Source organism: Strix uralensis, chromosome Z (genome assembly GCF_047716275.1).
Source record: "Strix uralensis isolate ZFMK-TIS-50842 chromosome Z, bStrUra1, whole genome shotgun sequence".
NCBI classification, from domain to species: Eukaryota; Metazoa; Chordata; class Aves; order Strigiformes; family Strigidae; genus Strix; species Strix uralensis.
Window position 1 is genome coordinate 80,076,521 of NC_134012.1, and position 17,715 is coordinate 80,094,235.

Below are 17,715 nucleotides of genomic sequence, written 5' to 3' on the forward strand. Positions count from 1 at the left end.
TTGGGAAATAAAGTGGATTAAATCAAAGCATTTAAGTGATGACAAGGATGCAGAAGCACAACTGTGACTTGGAAAAAACTCTACAAAATAGTTTCAGTAAGAAATGGGGAAATCTAATACTTCTGCAGACATGGATTCATGAACACAACAAACAGGGAAAAATTACAGTTCAGATGTGCTGCAAAGAAGTGTTTAAAAAAGTAATTTTACCTTAGCTACTTCAAACCTTAGCTGGAATTCTGTCATATTTTTCAAAGATTCTTGTTTACGTAGCTTTTTTCGCCTTGTACTGCTAGCTCGCTTGAGAGAACCAGATGGGGCTTCAAAAAATGGCATGTCTTCCACAGGACTGCTTAAAGCATCATAAAATTCTTCCTCTGACTCTAAGGATTAATTGACAATATTACATACACATTCTAGACAGCCACTATTTTGCAGTACTATGACCTAGAACTTTCGTGTTTACATCTATAAAAACTTAAATGTACGAGTATGGGAAGATTACCTAGCTGATAACTGGCAACCAACAAAGTCTGTTTCTATAATTATCTCTGCTCCTGCCTCCATAACTTTCCACCACACCTACAGCTCCATCACGTCATCATAAACCGGTTCCTGTCAACTAACTCCTTCACCAGCATTCTCTCACTATTGGCAATGCAAAAGACAGCACAAACTGTGGCTCATCTTGCCTTCGGTGCGTAGTAATAGCTTAATAACTCTTCTGCTGGTCTGACTGCTGATGACTGTCCAGAAGCCTTTGCCTTACTAACTTTGGATCTCTCCCTGATAAGGATCTCCCCTTTCAGGAAAGACTCCTAAGGACTATCAAGCTTTTAATCCACCTGACATTATTACAGAACTATAACCAAGACATAGATTGCACCATCTTATAAGGGTCTTTTCCTTCACCTAAAAACCATAAACAGAGAAGTTAAAGGTAACTGAAGAATAAGGATCCTTCTGCCAAAACAGAACAAGTGACATTAGGAAGTGTTTTCTAAGGTATAAAAGCACCCTTGAGTCTGGGGCATGAAAATAGAGAAATAACATAAATCACTTAAAACGACTGCACAGCTGTATATATAGTATAAATTAAAAACCAGATTTGATTCACTCTAAATCTAGTTATTACTTTCTCAAATTAGGTTCACTCTCATCTTACCCTAATTTTTAAGACTTGAATAACACTTCCTCTCTACCTTTGGACACTTAAAGAAACTCGTACAAAAAACAGATGAAGATGCACAGATACATATTTCTCTACATACTGTACATACACTGAATTTAAAGTGATAATCAACTTGCTGATAATTTTGCTAGTGTTTCCAAACCACATATATCATTAACTTGAGAGAAAAGAAAAAGTATTGTTCTCCATTTCTTCAGTTGAGTGTTTTGGCAAGACAAAGGTGATTGGCACTGAAATAACATTGATATATTTGATTATTTTTCAAATGTAACTACTAGATGGAACATTACAATCTAGCTAAGCTATCTGAATGGCACAGCAGTATTAAATATGACCAGTTTCTCCACAGCCAATCTTCTGTTTGATCTGTAGAAGTCAAAATAATGTTTGTTTATAACAACACAGTAGTTTCTAACAGTCATTGTTTCAGTATTTTGTAAATTAAATAAATCCAGCTAAGCAGAAGAAAAATCCTTCAGCAGAATAATTAAAACCATCACCAGAGGACTAAGTACATACTGAAGCAAAAAAGATTATATACATACTACTTCAGATGTTCTGAATAGAGATTTGTAGTAACATATGCAAAGACAAATACAAACCTATCCTACTAAATAAACATTCTTACTGTTTTGCCTTCAGAAAGGGAACAGCAAGAACAGAATTTTATTGCTATGAAAAAATACACAAATAAGCTACACAGAATATAACACTCCTCAACCTTCAAGAACTTGAAACAAAGCTACAAATGGTCACTTACTCCAAGAAAAACAACTTAATTCAATGAAATAAAAAACTTGATTTGACCTGTTTATTAATTCAGACTTTAAAATAGATGGTATTACCTGACTCCACAAATGAATGAAGATCCAAAACAGGAAACACACTTTGTGATAAATGTGGTGCTGAGAGCACAGGAGATATCGCAGCCTGAAACAGGAAACACCATAAAACTTTTTGCTCGAACTCACTGGTAATGCGATTGCATGCACATATGCTGAATGGAAGTTTTACAACTTAAGGAAACCAGTCTCATTTTAAGTGCAAATCATTACAGTTAAACACTTATGTTACTAAAATTAAAAGCATGGGGAGAAATGAGGCCTAAACCATGTTAAAGCAGCAGGCGCTGCACATTCTTCTAGCTACAGAAAGCTAGAAATATCAGGAAACATGACAAAAATGTTCAAACATCCAACTTCACAGATCAAAAGATGGACAGAAATGCACATCATATGAAAGCTCAGGGAAGACAAAACCTAGTCCCTCACAGGACTACAGTATGGCAACTTCAGAGAACAGTAAAAGATCAGCTGTTCCTCAAAAATCACATGATCCTAGTGGCAGGTGGGAAACAAACAAACAAAAAAAGAGCTAGAGAAAACATTAGAGCAGACAGAATTGTTTCTAAATTTCACAGAATCATTTAGGTCAGAAAAGACCTTTAAGATCATTGAGTCCAACTGTTAATCTAACACTACTAAGTCCACCACTAAACCATATCCCTAAGCACCACATCTACACATCTTTCCAATACCTTCAGGGATGGCGACTCAACCACTTCCCTGGGCAGCCTGTTCCAATGCTTGACAACCCTTTTGGTGAAGAAATTTTTCCTAATATTCAATCTAAACTTCCCCTGCTGCAACTTCAGGCCATTTCCTCTTCTCCTATCACTTGTTACCTGGGAAAAGAGACCAACACCCACCTCTCTACAACCTCCTTTCAGGTAGTTGTAGAGTGATAAGGTCTCCCCTTGAGCCTCCTTTCCTCTAGACTAAACAATCCCAGTTCCCTCAGCTGCTCCTCATAAGACTTGAGCTCTAGACCTTTTAACAGCTTCACTGCCCTTCTTTGGACACACTTCAGCACCTCAATGCCCCTTTTGTAGTGAGGGGCCCAAAACTGAACACAGTATTCAAGGTGCAGCCTCACCAGTGCCGAGTACAGGGGTAAGATCACTTCCCTGTCCCTGCTGGCCACGCTATTTCTGATACAAGCCAGGATGCTATTTGCCTTCTTGGCCACCTGGGCCCACTGCTGGCTCATATTCAGCCAGCTATTGACCAACACCCCCAGGTCCTTTCCCACTGGGCAGCCTTCCAGCCACTTCCAAGCCTGTAGCATGGCATGGGATTGTTATGACCCAAGTGCAGGGCCAAGCACTTAGCCTTGTTGAATCTCATTTCTTCATGTATCTGGAAAAACAGATGCTAGTAGAGTCTTTAACTGTGAGATACAGTTATGCACAACCCAGAGAAGTAACTGAAAATGTGTGAAATGTCCCAGTTTCACCACTAGAGTGGACAAAAGGACAAGAATCCTCACTCCATGTGGTATCATATATGACAGAATTAAATTCTCTTAGTGAAGGCAACCAAATGGTTTATTCACCGAAGTCAGGTTTCCCATCAAGCCTCAGAAGGTAGTCTCAGTGGTTTGAGTTTGTTAAGAATTCTCACCTGCATGTTCCATGGGAATATTTATTCAGTATACACATGCCTTGCACAGAGTACTAAAGTAAGGATAGATGTGTGCATTGTCTGGTTGCCCATTCTTCTTGAGTGCCTTTGGCTCTGGACTACACAGATGACAGTAGGGTTTTTTTTCCCCTGTTACTGTTACTTTCAAAGCCTAGTCTCAGACAATTAATTCAGTAACTCACAGAAATCTAAGTATTGTGGCAACAAAGAAACTTTCATCTCTGAATGTTGTTTCCAAGGCTCCATTTTTCACCTCACTCTTCACATTTCAACAGTCTGTCTTCTCAGTCTCCAGTCTACATAATTTGCCCTTATGGAATATATTCATGCCTATGAGTGATAGATACATTGAGTCTCTAAGAGTCTTATGTCATCTGTAACACTTTCACATTCTAAGAAGACAAGAAGAAACTGTGCGACTTGACTTCACAGTATCAAATCATGAGAAATAAAGCCTTCCACACGGAAGCGGACAGCCTTCTTGTAATGAGTAAACACAAGAAAGTGCAGGCTGCAAAAATCTAGAAGAATCTGAGGAGTCTTTTGTCTTTACAGCCCAAGAACAATTCCTCCACTAACTCAAAACATAAAGAGCAAAGTTCACATACAGAGCTCTGAAAAAGGATTTCACATCCTTTTTGATTCTGAAGTTATGTGATGGCAACAAAGCTCAGAAGAATTTCAGCTACAAGGATGAAAGCATGGGAGTGTATCTGCCACCACCAAAGCAGCAAATCTACTCAAATTAACTGAATTTAATACCAGCAATTAAGAGTCTGGCAAACTCTGCTGTAGATGGAAGCTTGAGCAGACAGGTTTAACCATAGGTTTTAATAGGGATGCTGCATATAATGCAAATGCATTCACACTGGCTCAGCAGTCTTTCCTCACCTCATCTTGTGAGTCACAAGTAATGTACAGGTAGTACTAAGCATATCAACTCTATTGAACTCTATAATTAAACTCAAGTATAGGTGATGTTATAAGTACAGGATAATCATCTTATATGTGCACATTTTATTTATGTAAAACTAAAATTCCATCACTTATCCTTGAAGAAAGTTTGCCTGTGAGTAACTGCACAAAACAACAGAGATTATAGCAGCTTTTGGCTGGGGATACTATCAGTATATGAAAAGTGAAAGAGCAGGTCAGAACTAGCTAGAATTTTAACATCACCACTGAAGAGATCACAGAAACTACATGTTAAAGGGAAACACTCTTCACTCTATATATACTTTCAATAGATATGCATGTCTAGTCATGTGCATTTACAGACTGAATTTACAGGTACTGAATTTACAGAAAACACCCCCAGAACTGCAGCAACAGCCATCAGGAACAGGGCAGAATAATTTGTAAAAAGATGGAAAGATAATTAAGTAATCTTAAAAAAAAAACCCCACAAATATGACCATTATTCCTTTAGAATCAAGTGAACAAAAGATTAAATAACAGATAATTAGAAGTATTTACAAATGACAGAAAAATGGATAGCCCAGTTTTGTCTTTGACCTTGACATTTCATGTATGTTCAAATGATAGGACTGCTTTAAAGATATATAAAAGATAGCCAGACTATGCAGACTAGACTGATGCTAAAAATTAGCAATTCAGAGTTCACCTCCTAGGTTTGTTAAAAACAACTCATATCATAAGGTAAAACACACTTCTCAGGTATAATAACAAGAAAGTCGCAATCCCCTGTCCTGAAAAAAGCATAAAACAGTGACCCGAACCATTCTCACTAAGGGTGGGAAGTAGAAAGAATATGCACCCCACACTCCTATATCTTAGAAATGCAAGGCAGAACTGTTGCCTACTCAGGTATGTTGTATAGTTGAATAAAGAAAAGCTGGGAAGAGCAGTGAAGTCAGCTGAAATGAAGCTGCCACTTCTGCCAGGCAGGCACTGTTTAGCCAACATTAGACGCAGATAGTGGCTATTTTTTGTTCTGTTTTTGAAAGCTCAACTCCTGCCTAAGATCCACATAATACTTCAACTTTAAAAATTCCAAGGTTTCTCCATCTTCTTCACTAAACAAAATAGCTGAACCCAAACTCTGCAGCACTCTGATACATGTGTAAATTTGAAGATAGAATTAAACTAATAGTCAACAAAAGTGAATACGGTTGTTACTCAAGATTAATATGAACTACAAATTCCCAGAGTAGTATAAGTTTGGGTTTTTTCATTTTAAATTCAACCACTGCAAAACTATTTCATAATTATTGGCTAAAGATCACAATAAACTAAGTAACAAGCAAAATTTCTATAGCTTTAGAAAATTTGCTACATTTTTCAAGAGATACTAAGTAAATGCTTGTTCTCCACTTTTTTGGGTTCCTTTCAAAACTGCAATGCTAATAGCAAGAAGATATTTTTCTGATAATTCTTACTGAAATATTTTTTTAAAACCTTACCTCAGTTATTTTTGGAGGAGAACTGGTAGCAGAAGCACTTTCCGGTTTAGGAATGCTATCAATTAGTTCCAAGATACTTGTCAGCTTCTGGTCTGATATTTGGATAGAAAGTAAGGGCAGCTGTCCAGACAGTTTGAACCTGTTTTGTAAACAAACAAAGTTACCTTAAAACTATTTAATTCAAACTTTATATTAGCTTTCTTCTGAAAAAACACACAAGTCTTCCTGGTCAAAAGAATCACTCATCTAACCATTGCATGTAATACACATATATGTGTAACTTCTGTTGCACACAGAAGAGTTACTTAACAAGCAAATACCCAGTTACTAACATAGTTTATGCTTCCATTTGATACAATGTCTTATGGATCAGGACTGCAGACAATGCTAATAAAAACTTCTGATTTGGCTACATACAGCATATTTTGCTCACAATCAGAAGTTGTTCCTTCTTGTTCGTGTATTTATTTTAATTACTTGTAATAAATCACATAACTGATCCTTTACACAGTATTTTACAGAAGAAAAGGTGAGGGGGGTTTTGCATAAGAATGTTTATAGTCCAAAACTTAAAGCAAAGTATAGAAAATACTTCCTAGAAGTTATGTATATTTAAGCTGACTCTAGCAGTAGTCTAGATATTTAACAAAGGAATAAATGGCATAGCTATAAATGACATAACAATAAAATAACAGTCTTTAATTTTTAAAGCGGTAAAACATATTTTAAACCTGTTGGAATAGACTTTGGCCGAAAAGTCAGTGTCCACTTCAAACTTGGACACTGACTTTTTAAAGACCTAAACCCCATCCCTGTTTCTCAGAGAAGTGAGCAGAACAGAAGCAGAAAAACGGCTTTAAGAACATTATCATGCTTTTATTACTATTTCCTCCCAGTTTTGCTGTGCTTAACTTACAGCTTAATCTTCAAAGGAACATAAAATATAATACATTGGAAAAGATGTGAGGACAAAAACCTCAAAATTTTCTATCACCCTCAACTAACTTTAAGGCTACAAGAGTAACAGGAAAAAAGCTCCTCATACAAGACAAGCACGAAGTTGTACATGTTGAACTGTAACAGAAAGTACCTAGTTTTCTATAATTTCCGAATTTCTTCACATCCTTAAATTATTAAGGAATTGATTCTCAACTACTTTTGACTTTTATTCTTAATTCCAGTTCTGTCAGAGAGAAATTTAGACTTTTTTGGGTTTTTTTGTTCTTTTATTTTGACAAAGAGGGACAGAGTAGATATGTAGCTGCTGGGTCTTAAAGGCCTGTCCATCTACTACTGCTTGAGCACTCCAGTAATCTAGGACACTTAGCAATTCTCACTTCCATTGCACCTCCCTACAAAAATTCATGTATATGGTTAAGACATTTTTGATCAATGTTCGTACAACAGACAGCCCATGCAGTTACATGGAAGGCACTTAGCAGATATTTGCAGTTACCTGCCTTGTAATCTCAGACTCACTGCACCACTCTTTTAACAAAAGCTTTTAAAGTTCAGAAAATATCTCAACTGGAATTTAATTATTCCCAATTTGTAGAGACTGAGGCATGAAGGAGCTTAAGTACTTCAATTGATGAGGAAAACTGTGCAGAAACTTCTTCCAAGTTCAGACTGGTTATATTTAGAGAGAAGGAAAGGTTAAGGATGTCATTCTCAAACCTGTAAATAAGCACGTTCCTTCAAATTGATTTTTTTTTTTTTTTAAGTGAACACTATTATATGGAAGGATGCTCTTAATATTGGTATCCTAACATTGGCTTCATACACCTTCAAAAACCAGATGACAGACTCCCAGTCACTTTCTTCAGAAAATGGGGGAACCATACCACAGGATAAAGCAAACATCAAAAAAAAATTTTACAGAGGCTAGAAAACTACAGAATCATATTAGTGCTTCCAAATGTGAATAAGGAGCACAGCATCCTATTCTCAGAAATGAAAGAAAGGCAGATGTTCAAATACAACCACAGAGTGAAAGCCCATCTTAATGGTTAGGAAACATGAGCAGATGAAAATACAGGTTAAGAGCGAAAGGCCCCGATACAGTGGTCTTCAACAAATTAAAATTACATAAATTAGTATTCTCTTCAAGGCAGCAGTATGTGCCTTCCTAAACAAAGCCAGCACAAAGTCCTGGTGAATTCATTATTGTTTTTGAACAACAAAATCACAAGGAATTCAACTAGATTCAATGGTCACCAAGGAAGTACAAAGACTCAAAAAAATGCAGACAACCAAATACCTTATTTTTAGGTAACAAAGTAAAATAGGTGCCCTCCAAACTAAGGGACTGATTCATAAAGTTCTAATACAGTAAACAAAGTAACTTTGGTACTAGTTTTTGCTGTAGAACAAATATTTTTCCACTCACCTTTCTCAATAGAATTATACTGTTCTACAGCATAATTTCTTACAATTACTTCCTTATAGCATAATTACAAACATGAATGAAAAAAGCTCAGGAAAAACATAATGCTGGCTTTATATGGAAGTACACTTACAAAAATTGGAATATAAAAGAATAACTACATGTATACTAAAAATACATTCATATATGTGTAACTGATGTGAGCAATACTGATCCATAATACTCTACTCAACTATAACTACTGAAATTTACAGTTTAGGGGATTTTTGCTGACACAAAAGCTACCAGTTAATTTTTATCATTTGTGCACTATGTCATCTAGAGATGACATGGACCTAAACATTTGTATATAATAACTTGTTAACTAACCATCCTGAAAAAAAAAAAAAATTATGCAGTGATATGGCATTTTAAACCATGTTGATACTGACAGTATTGATGGATTTGAGTAGTCAAAGCTAGAGACCAACAGAAAATAGAACATTTGTAGTTTTAACTGATTTGGGATACGTATAAGCAAATGTGAAAATTTATCACACAATCCTAACTGGATATATACCACACAGAAGTTCATGACTTTCAGACTTTTAAAAGAGATCAAAGCAAGAAGAAAGAACAGCAAATCTTTAAAGAAAAGGTCAAATCTGCACTATCAGGTAAAAAGCTGCTGTACCAGTCATTTCAAGACTGGTAGATGACTCTAGAGTATTATAATACCATCTGCAGATACATCCTGGAAGCATTTGGAGACTGAACCAGGTACAAAATTAACAAGTTCAGCTGTTGTTGAGTCACGGTATCAACATGCTAGATTTGAAATGGTTACTTGTTCCTGGTGTGGGGTAAAGTATTAGTTATGGTTAGTAACTCACTGTGATATATGTTCATCAAGTACCAAACTCCTATTCGTGGCATTCCTAACAGTTGCCGACAGTGCAGGCACCCAGAAAGAAGCAGCAACTGATCTCCAAGAAATATTACTATCTCAGTGGAAGAAAAATTTGCTAATTTCTATACACAGGTAGCAACTATTTACTGTCAAGTGACTGTATGAGAATTCAGAATACAGAAATAATATCCAGTAGGGAAAGATTTCCCCCAATCGGTCTAGACACATAAACTGGTAGCCAAGACAGTTAGAGAGGTAGTACTACAATACTGCAAGCAACAGGTGTTCTCATTAAGAGCAGACACTCCTTAATCCAGGTTATACTAGCATAACTTGGAGAGATGTCAATTACAAACCCACATTAAGTAACATTCTGTTATAAGACCATAGAAATGAAATCTCACTTTCCCTACCTGTACTTTCTAACATAAAAAGACAGATTCCTGTGAGCTGTATTTCCCTTATCTCACCTCCTCCACCAAACAGAGAAAAAGGAGGGAAAGAATAAGATGTTTTGTAAATCAAGCATCAAAATTCAGAAGCTGGCCTCCCAGCTTTCCACAAGGTGGCACCATTATACCATGCCATCACTGATCGGCATTCGCAACACACAGCACTGAGGTACATAATTATTGGGGGGTTTTCTGACTAAGCAAATCCTAGATTGTTCATAATTCTTTTATTTCATAAACTGCCTCTTGATTTTGCTGATTGTACTAAACAGTTTTCTGCAATACCCTAGGTCTATTTTTTTAATGACATTAATTTTCTGAAGTGCCTAGCTAAAGTCTGAGTTTGGCAGGGTTAAAAATTAAATAAGCATATGCTAGCTTATTGTAGCATAAGAATATGATTCTTATTAATGAATTAATAAATCAAATTATCTCGTAATACTTTAATGTTTGCAAGTTTGCAAGTACTTCAAAACTGATCAGTTTTTAGATAGTAGTGACCTTATCAGACATTAGTGCAGATGCACTTTCCAAAATACATGCAAAGTTAATCTTTGTCACTTTGACTCAGTGATCTTTAAAATCAAAGTTTCATCATTAATAGTAACATACATTTTCTTCTGACTAAGTACAATTTCCATAATCAGTAGGTTTTTTGCTAAATGAGCCTAAATGCAAACTCAATGTGATCTCTAGCAGGTAAACAAACAAGATGAATAACCTAAGTAAAAGAGAGGGAGTATGACAGCACATTACCTTTCAAAATAGTTTTGTGATGTTTATAAAAGAGACTTTGAAAGTTCAGATACTTTGCTCCTCAGTATTTCCAATGAGAACTGAAATATATTTATTTAAAGATGAGAACTGAAATAATATATTTAAATATTTACTATACGTACTTATTTTATAACAATGTAACAATCTATCACCTCTTCAATATCTGGCAACTTCTTGGGTTTATTCTCTGTTTTTCTCAATGGAAGGTATTTTACTTCCTAGGTTCACACACAGCAGATGTAAAATTGCCTAAGTATAATTAGATCCTTGATTTTTTCTTTTTCTCCCCCTAAAGAAAGTAATCTACCGTAAAATTTCAAAACAGGAAAGAACACATACTTGGGCATTCTTGCATCTGTAACAACCATAGCCCTGCTAAATTCCACTTTTACATCCAAGGGCTGCAAGATATGTTGAGATGAATATTTCAGCTTTCGAGCCTCTTGCCAGTTCTCATCTAGAAGAACAAAGAAAACCTATGCTTTAAGCACCGAAAGAGATTCCTTCTCATTATGCACATCACAGAATTAAAGTATCTTTTATTAGTTAGTATATGTTGCTAAAAATTCAGGTGACACAATCCCTTTTACAGCTCTATCAATACACATATATAAGAGCTGAACTTCAGACATAAAAGACCTCTTAATAATTTCCACTGTTTACATTTAAACAGCTATTCCATCCATGCTGCAGACTTCTAAGGGCCCAATTCTTAACATGTTTCGTACTGGGAGTATAGGCTCTGGACTCTGCTCAGGCACCAGACAGTTAAGAATTAAATGCTTAAGACTTCTTTGGTTCTGACTCCTTCTATACTGTCAGTTCCCAAACTATTAGTAAAAGTTTCCTTCAGTAAGGGATCTGATCCTTTCTTTACCCTCACAAAATGATCAAACTTACAACTACTTGTAGATTCTTCTTTAAATTTGAGGGAAGCAAGGAAAAGACACTGAAGGAAAATATTATAAATAAATTAATTACACTCATATTTATTATTCAGCAAATCAAATGAGACATCTTCAAAAAGAAGGGATTTATTGTAAGTTTATTTAGCAAAAGCTAAGGTTGGAATCTAACACCTAAAGGTATGTTTTGGAAATCTGTATCGTGTTCATAGGACTGAGTTTAGAACATGAACTCAAAAAAGTATGTTCCAAAGATTCTCCACTGCTTCAGTTAAAATGTAAAGGGCACATCAACCATCAAAATCTTTTTACTCATATAGAGAAAGATTACTTTCATGAATACTTACCATGTTTGCTGTACAGTAACTGTATACTGCTGAGCTGGATATCGAAACTGTCATAAGCTCTTGACATTATATCTTCAATAGTGCTTTGTCCTACTTTGAGTTCTGATAAATCAGAACGACTTTTGCTTTTCATCTTAGAAACAGTCACAAAAAAGCATAAATCAATTTCAAAAATATTCAAAGCACTAATTCTACAAATACTTGATCCTACTACAACAAGATATTAAAGTCCTCTTTATTAGGGCACAGAGTCTTACAAATATCACAGCAGAGGAGATACCTAGAATTTGTAGCCTGTATCAAAACAAGAAATGAAGAGTATTAAACTCTTACTACTTCTTCAAGGAAAGAGACAAAATAAAAAATTAATTAAAATCTATGAAGTTTTATACAACATATTTTGTACAGAATAATTTCCTTTAATAAGTGACTCATACCCCAAAGTATAAAGTCTCAAACCCTTCGTAATCAGTAGAATAACTGTTGAATAAAATATAATTAATAAAAATATTACTGCATTAATCACCTCAGAAACATGAAATCTATTTTTGAATCCTGTTGAATTTAGTTGTGGCATTATCCTGTTACATATTAGTCAAACAGAGTAAAAGGGAAAAGGGGATTTGGACTGTTCATCATCAGTGTTCAGGGTCTTTCCTTTAATATCAGTCAATATCCCTTTTGCTCAGCTTTGGGATGCCTAACCTTCTTTGGTATTTCACACTTGTATGTGCACTCTCTGCTATTCATCTCTGATGAAATGTGGCTGTCCTCACCCTTAAACATCTAATAATTTTGGATCCATCTCTGGTTTTGTCAGACCTAGATAATATTCAAGATAAGGTTCATAACCATGAAACAGGTTTAAATACTAGTGTTTAAGACAGCATTTCTTCTTCCAATGCTACTGAACTATGACTACTTTTACATTAAAAGTAACTTGCAGATTGAAAATTCAGAATTATCAAATTAATATTGCCTATGCAACCCTAATTAAGTCCATTTACATATCTGCATTGAGATACAGTTTTAAATTTATATGCCATTTTCTTCCTTGGGGCTTGACCTTATCCAGTACATAACTGAGGAAAAGAGACTATTTGTTTCATATTAAACATACTAATTCAGCGAGTGAACTACATCTCACTTAAGCCAAAGTCAAAGTGAGTATAAAATTATTAACTGTAGCCTGAGAGGCATCTGATTTTTCTCTTGTGGTATTGGGCAATTCCTTCATTTTGCTTTCTAACCTTATTGAAGGACAGGAACCAATCCAAGAGTTACATGCACTATGAAAATTACTTATCCATTTCAGAAAAAAAATTCTCACAGACACATTTACTGGAGTCTTGATTTTGAAATGTATTCTTCTACCTATTATTCTGAGAGTAATTTCCTATGGGTGGAGTAGAGGACATGAGTTGTTTTATTTCCCCTCTTCATTAGATCTATGAGGCTGTCGCATGCACCCAACCAATATACAGATTGATTACTGAACTCTACAAAGTGCCTACAAATGACCAGCATTCAGAAGAGCTGATAAAATTATTAGTCACCGAAATAAGTGATCTGGTTGTAAATCCAAATTATTTTTAGCATCTACACAGCAATGTTTTTCACTAATTCCACTTTCTGAAGCACCTGATATATTCTTTTCCAACAAGGCCAAGTGCAAGGTCCTGCACATAGACCAGGGCAACCCCCTGTATCAATACAGGCTGGGGGATGAAGAGATTGAGAGCAGCCCTGTGGAGAAGGCCTTGGGAGTACTGGTGGATGAAAACCTGGACATGAGCCAACAATGTGTGCTCACAGCCCAGAGAGCCAACTGTATACTGAGCTGCACCAAGAGAAGCATGGTCAGCAGGCCGAGGGAGGTGATTCTCCCCCTAGTCTCTGCTCTGGTGAGACCCCACCATCCAGCTCTGGAGTCCTCAGTACAGGAAACACATGAACCTGCTCAAGCAGATCCAGAGGAGGGCCACAAAATTTATCAGAGGGCTGGAACACCTTTCCCGTGAAGAAAGGCTGAGAGAGTTGTGGTGGTTCAGCCTGGAGAAAAAAAGGCTCCAGGGTGACCTTACTGCAGCCTTTCAATATATAAAGGGAGCTTCTAAAAAAAGACAGAGACTTTTTAGCAGGGTCTGTTGCAATAGGACAAGGGGTAATGGTTTTAAACTTATAGAGAGTAGATTTAGACTAGATATAAGGAAGAAATTTTTTACAATGAGGGTGGTGAAACATTGCAACACATTGTCCAGCAGGGTTTAATATACCCCTTTCCCTGGAAGTGTTCAAGGTCACACGGGACAGAGCTCTGAGCAACCTGATCTAGTTGAAGATTTCCCTGCTCATTGCGGGGGAGTTGGACTAGATGACCTTTAAATGTCCCTTCCAACACAAACTATTCTATGATTCTAACTAAAACCCATATGCTCAGAAAGTCACCCTGTGGCAGAGACATAGAAAACTTACCTCACTTTAGCAAGATTTTAAGCTTCAAAACAATTTCTTATTAAAAGAGCAGATAAGACAAGCTATACAGATAGGAAGTGGCAGAATCATTCTTACCCAGAGTACAAGTAAAAAAAATATATTAAATTGCCTGTATACATGTAAGATCATTTGTCCTGAAACACAAGTTCACCAATGAGTAAGATTGCTAATAATATGTAGAAACAGTTTCTTTACAGTGCTAAATTATAATTTTCAATACATCATTAAACTACCTTTTTGACTTTTCCCTTGCATGAAGTATCTCAAACATATCTCTAATTTTATCTAAGTTATTTTATAAATTGCCAATGTTTACTTTTCTCATTTTAAAGTAAACTGAATGACCAAAAATGTAACTGATAACAAGAATAATAGTAATATTAAAAATAAGAATACCACTTAATCGTATAAGTAAAAGGTTTACTATTTTATGTTCTAAGCTAAGAAAATTGTTAGACATTTTCCACATAATAGTTCAAAGCATCAACAGTGGTTTCATTCCAGGGGAGGATTATTTTCTAACAATTCTTTTGGGTTGAAAGAATCTACTGAGAAGCGTTCAGTAATTTCTGCCTTGACTGGAAAGCAGTTTAAAATAAATACCTAATACCTAAACTGCAAAAGGAACTTTTACTTAACTAGTACCACAAAATATAAATTAAGAAACTGTAAATCACATAAAAGTCAAACTACCATTTTCAGTAAGTTACTTCATTAGGTAAATACATACCTTAAGACTACCAAGATCCAGAAGTAATAAATTTGATGTACGGTCATAGAATCCTTTTTGTGGAACAATGATGTATGAAGCCATGAGGTTAATTTTGAGGTCAAGAACTTTCTGGGTTTCAATAACATACAACAAACCTGAAAAATAATATAATTAGTGAATACAAACAAAGTAATCTGTACAAAAGCTATGGAATGAAAAGAAGCTATATAAAGAAATTTTAAGTCTAACTTTTAGCTGTGAATGCTAGATAACTTAGTTTAATTGCAGGTACAGGTGGTCTTCAGATTTCTTCTGAACCAAAAATTATAGGCAGTCTTTAAAGAAGCACCGAGTAGATGAAATTACATCTTTTCAATACCCTGTCCACCTCTAACACGAACTAATGAATAGAAATATAACTGATGCCTGATTTTATTCCTGATACTAGCTTGATAAAAGCAATTGATTAAATATACATTATGCTTGAGGTTTTTGTAACTTCTTTTAATTATTATCAATGAATACTCCAATTTTTCAAATGTACAATTTAAATATTAATAGGTTACAAGTTTAAATGAGGTTTAAAAAAATTATTTTTTTTTTTCCTTTTAAAAAGAACTTATATATGAAATTTCCTGTTAGCATCCCCTCCCATCCACAGTCAGAGACAGGACACTGCACTGGACACACCTCTGATCTAAGAAAGCCTCAGACATCCTTACAGGAACAAGTTAATTCTTGTTCTATGTAATATCTAAGGATATTCGACACCATAGAATGTCATGCTCAGTATGTAAACTGGGGGGGAGTTGTCTGGGAGGGGCAGATCACTGCTTGGGCATCGGTCAGCAGGTGGCGAGCCACTGCACTGTGAATCACTTGTTTTGTCTTGTGTTTTATTTCCCTCTCTTTCTGTTATATTCCTCTTCATTACTATTATTATTGTTATTATTATTATTATTATTCTATTTTATTGTTATTTTATTTTAGTTATTAAACTATTCTGGTCTCAACACACGAGTTTTACTTTTTTTCCAATGCTACTCCTGATCCAGCTGAGATGGGGGAAGAGTGAGTGAGCAGCTGCATGGTGCTTAGTTGCTGGCTGGGATTAAACCACGACAACCTAAAACAAGTGCTTTGTAATGAGATTGAAGAACTCAACATGTTTAGGTGTTGTGTTAGAAAGATATGACTTGGATACATGCATCTCCATATGGAAAGATATTTTCATACTGCTAGAATCTAAAATGTGTCTGAGTGTGCAATCAGAAGTGCATGCAGTACTTGCCTGTTGATGTTTTTTCACGGAACTCTTCAAGCTTCATCAGAGTTGCTGATGTCAATTGCTCTAAATGTACATCTTTAGGAGGCCTGAAGAAATCCACTAAGCTATTTATTGTCATCTGTTAAAATAAAGCAAAAATAATACATAGCAAATTGACTAGTAAGTTTTTTCAAGATTTATAACTTACTCAAATATTTACTTACCGCATCATATACTATTTCCAGTGGCTGTGATTCTATTCTAAGCCTCTGATCTGCTTTCTCATCCAAAGGATTAGTCTCAAACATTATGCTTAAGAGTGAAGTACTCTTGTCTGAATACACCGTTCGAGAAGATAGGAGACAGGGTGTACAATTTTCTCGGGACATGCCTGTAACTTCAAGCGAGGTAATTTTTGTTTCAAATCTGTGAAGAAAAGTAAACAGCATGTTCAGATGTAATACCCATATGGCTAGGTAATATTAGATGGTAAGAGTATAAGGAAAGTCCTGGGAAAAAAAAAAAAAAACATAACCAAAAACCAGATAAAAAACCCAGTAACATATCTCTACCCCAAATATAAATAGCTTAGTCTAAGGATGTAACACATATATCCATGTGTTAACTGTTTTCCATTTCTTATCTTTTGTGCCTACCCGCCACCCTTGAGTAAACAAGAAAGGGGGTCCAAGTTATTCACCTCATACACTTTTCATGAGGACAGATGTCAGGGTAGGGAAGAGACAAGGGAATTCTGTAGTATGAGCTCAGGAATTAGATGGCACAGTTTATACTGGGGAAGTCTGCACAGTTCCAGTTCAGAGAAATAGAAGAAACACCACAAAAGGAGCACAAGATTAATAGCCTCATCACTCTGAGGAATTATTTTTTAGGTGTTGGATTTATTCCTTTTCAATACCCTGTCCACCTCTAACAGCTCTCAGTGGAAGATCTTTACCTCCCAACACTCAAAAGAATGTGTTTCACTGTAAGAATATAACACTTTCTTCCTTTTTTCGCAGTATTGTAGCATTATTAAGGCCATTTAGATGCAGAGGTGAACAAACAGAAAAGCTGCAAGCAAAACTTTTTAAAAATTATGCCTAAAACTCAGCAAAATCAACAATACCTTAATATCATACATAGATTACACTAATACGCCGCAAAGTAGAGGGGACAAGGTTTAAAACAGGAAAGCTACTCTCCTCCAGAGTTTTCAAGTCATTACATTTGAAATGAAAATATTTCACATCGCTGCTCTTCATCATCTACTGTGAGAGCTCGAAAACAAGACAAAATCGTCAATTACAGCTTTCTTCTGCAAATCTAAAAGATCAACTGAAAACTCAAGAACTTTTCAGTCATGTTAAGTGCCTACACACAAGC

The 17,715-nt window shown here is 35.7% G+C and overlaps 1 protein-coding gene across 6 annotated transcripts in view; it reads right to left on the bottom strand.

Annotated features, from left to right (window-relative positions):
* Window positions 1-17,715, bottom strand: part of VPS13A (vacuolar protein sorting 13 homolog A) — a 108,999-nt gene that overhangs the window by 68,661 nt on the left and 22,623 nt on the right. For all 6 annotated transcript variants that reach the window (XM_074856681.1, XM_074856680.1, XM_074856679.1 and 3 more), the window contains exons 18-25: window positions 16,554-16,755; window positions 16,354-16,468; window positions 15,081-15,217; window positions 11,855-11,987; window positions 10,942-11,059; window positions 6,099-6,237; window positions 2,038-2,122; window positions 211-383 (exon numbers count right to left, since the gene is read on the bottom strand). In XM_074856681.1, the coding sequence (XP_074712782.1) occupies window positions 211-383; window positions 2,038-2,122; window positions 6,099-6,237; window positions 10,942-11,059; window positions 11,855-11,987; window positions 15,081-15,217; window positions 16,354-16,468; window positions 16,554-16,755 (1,102 nt within the window). The remainder of the gene's footprint in view (window positions 1-210; window positions 384-2,037; window positions 2,123-6,098; window positions 6,238-10,941; window positions 11,060-11,854; window positions 11,988-15,080; window positions 15,218-16,353; window positions 16,469-16,553; window positions 16,756-17,715) is intronic.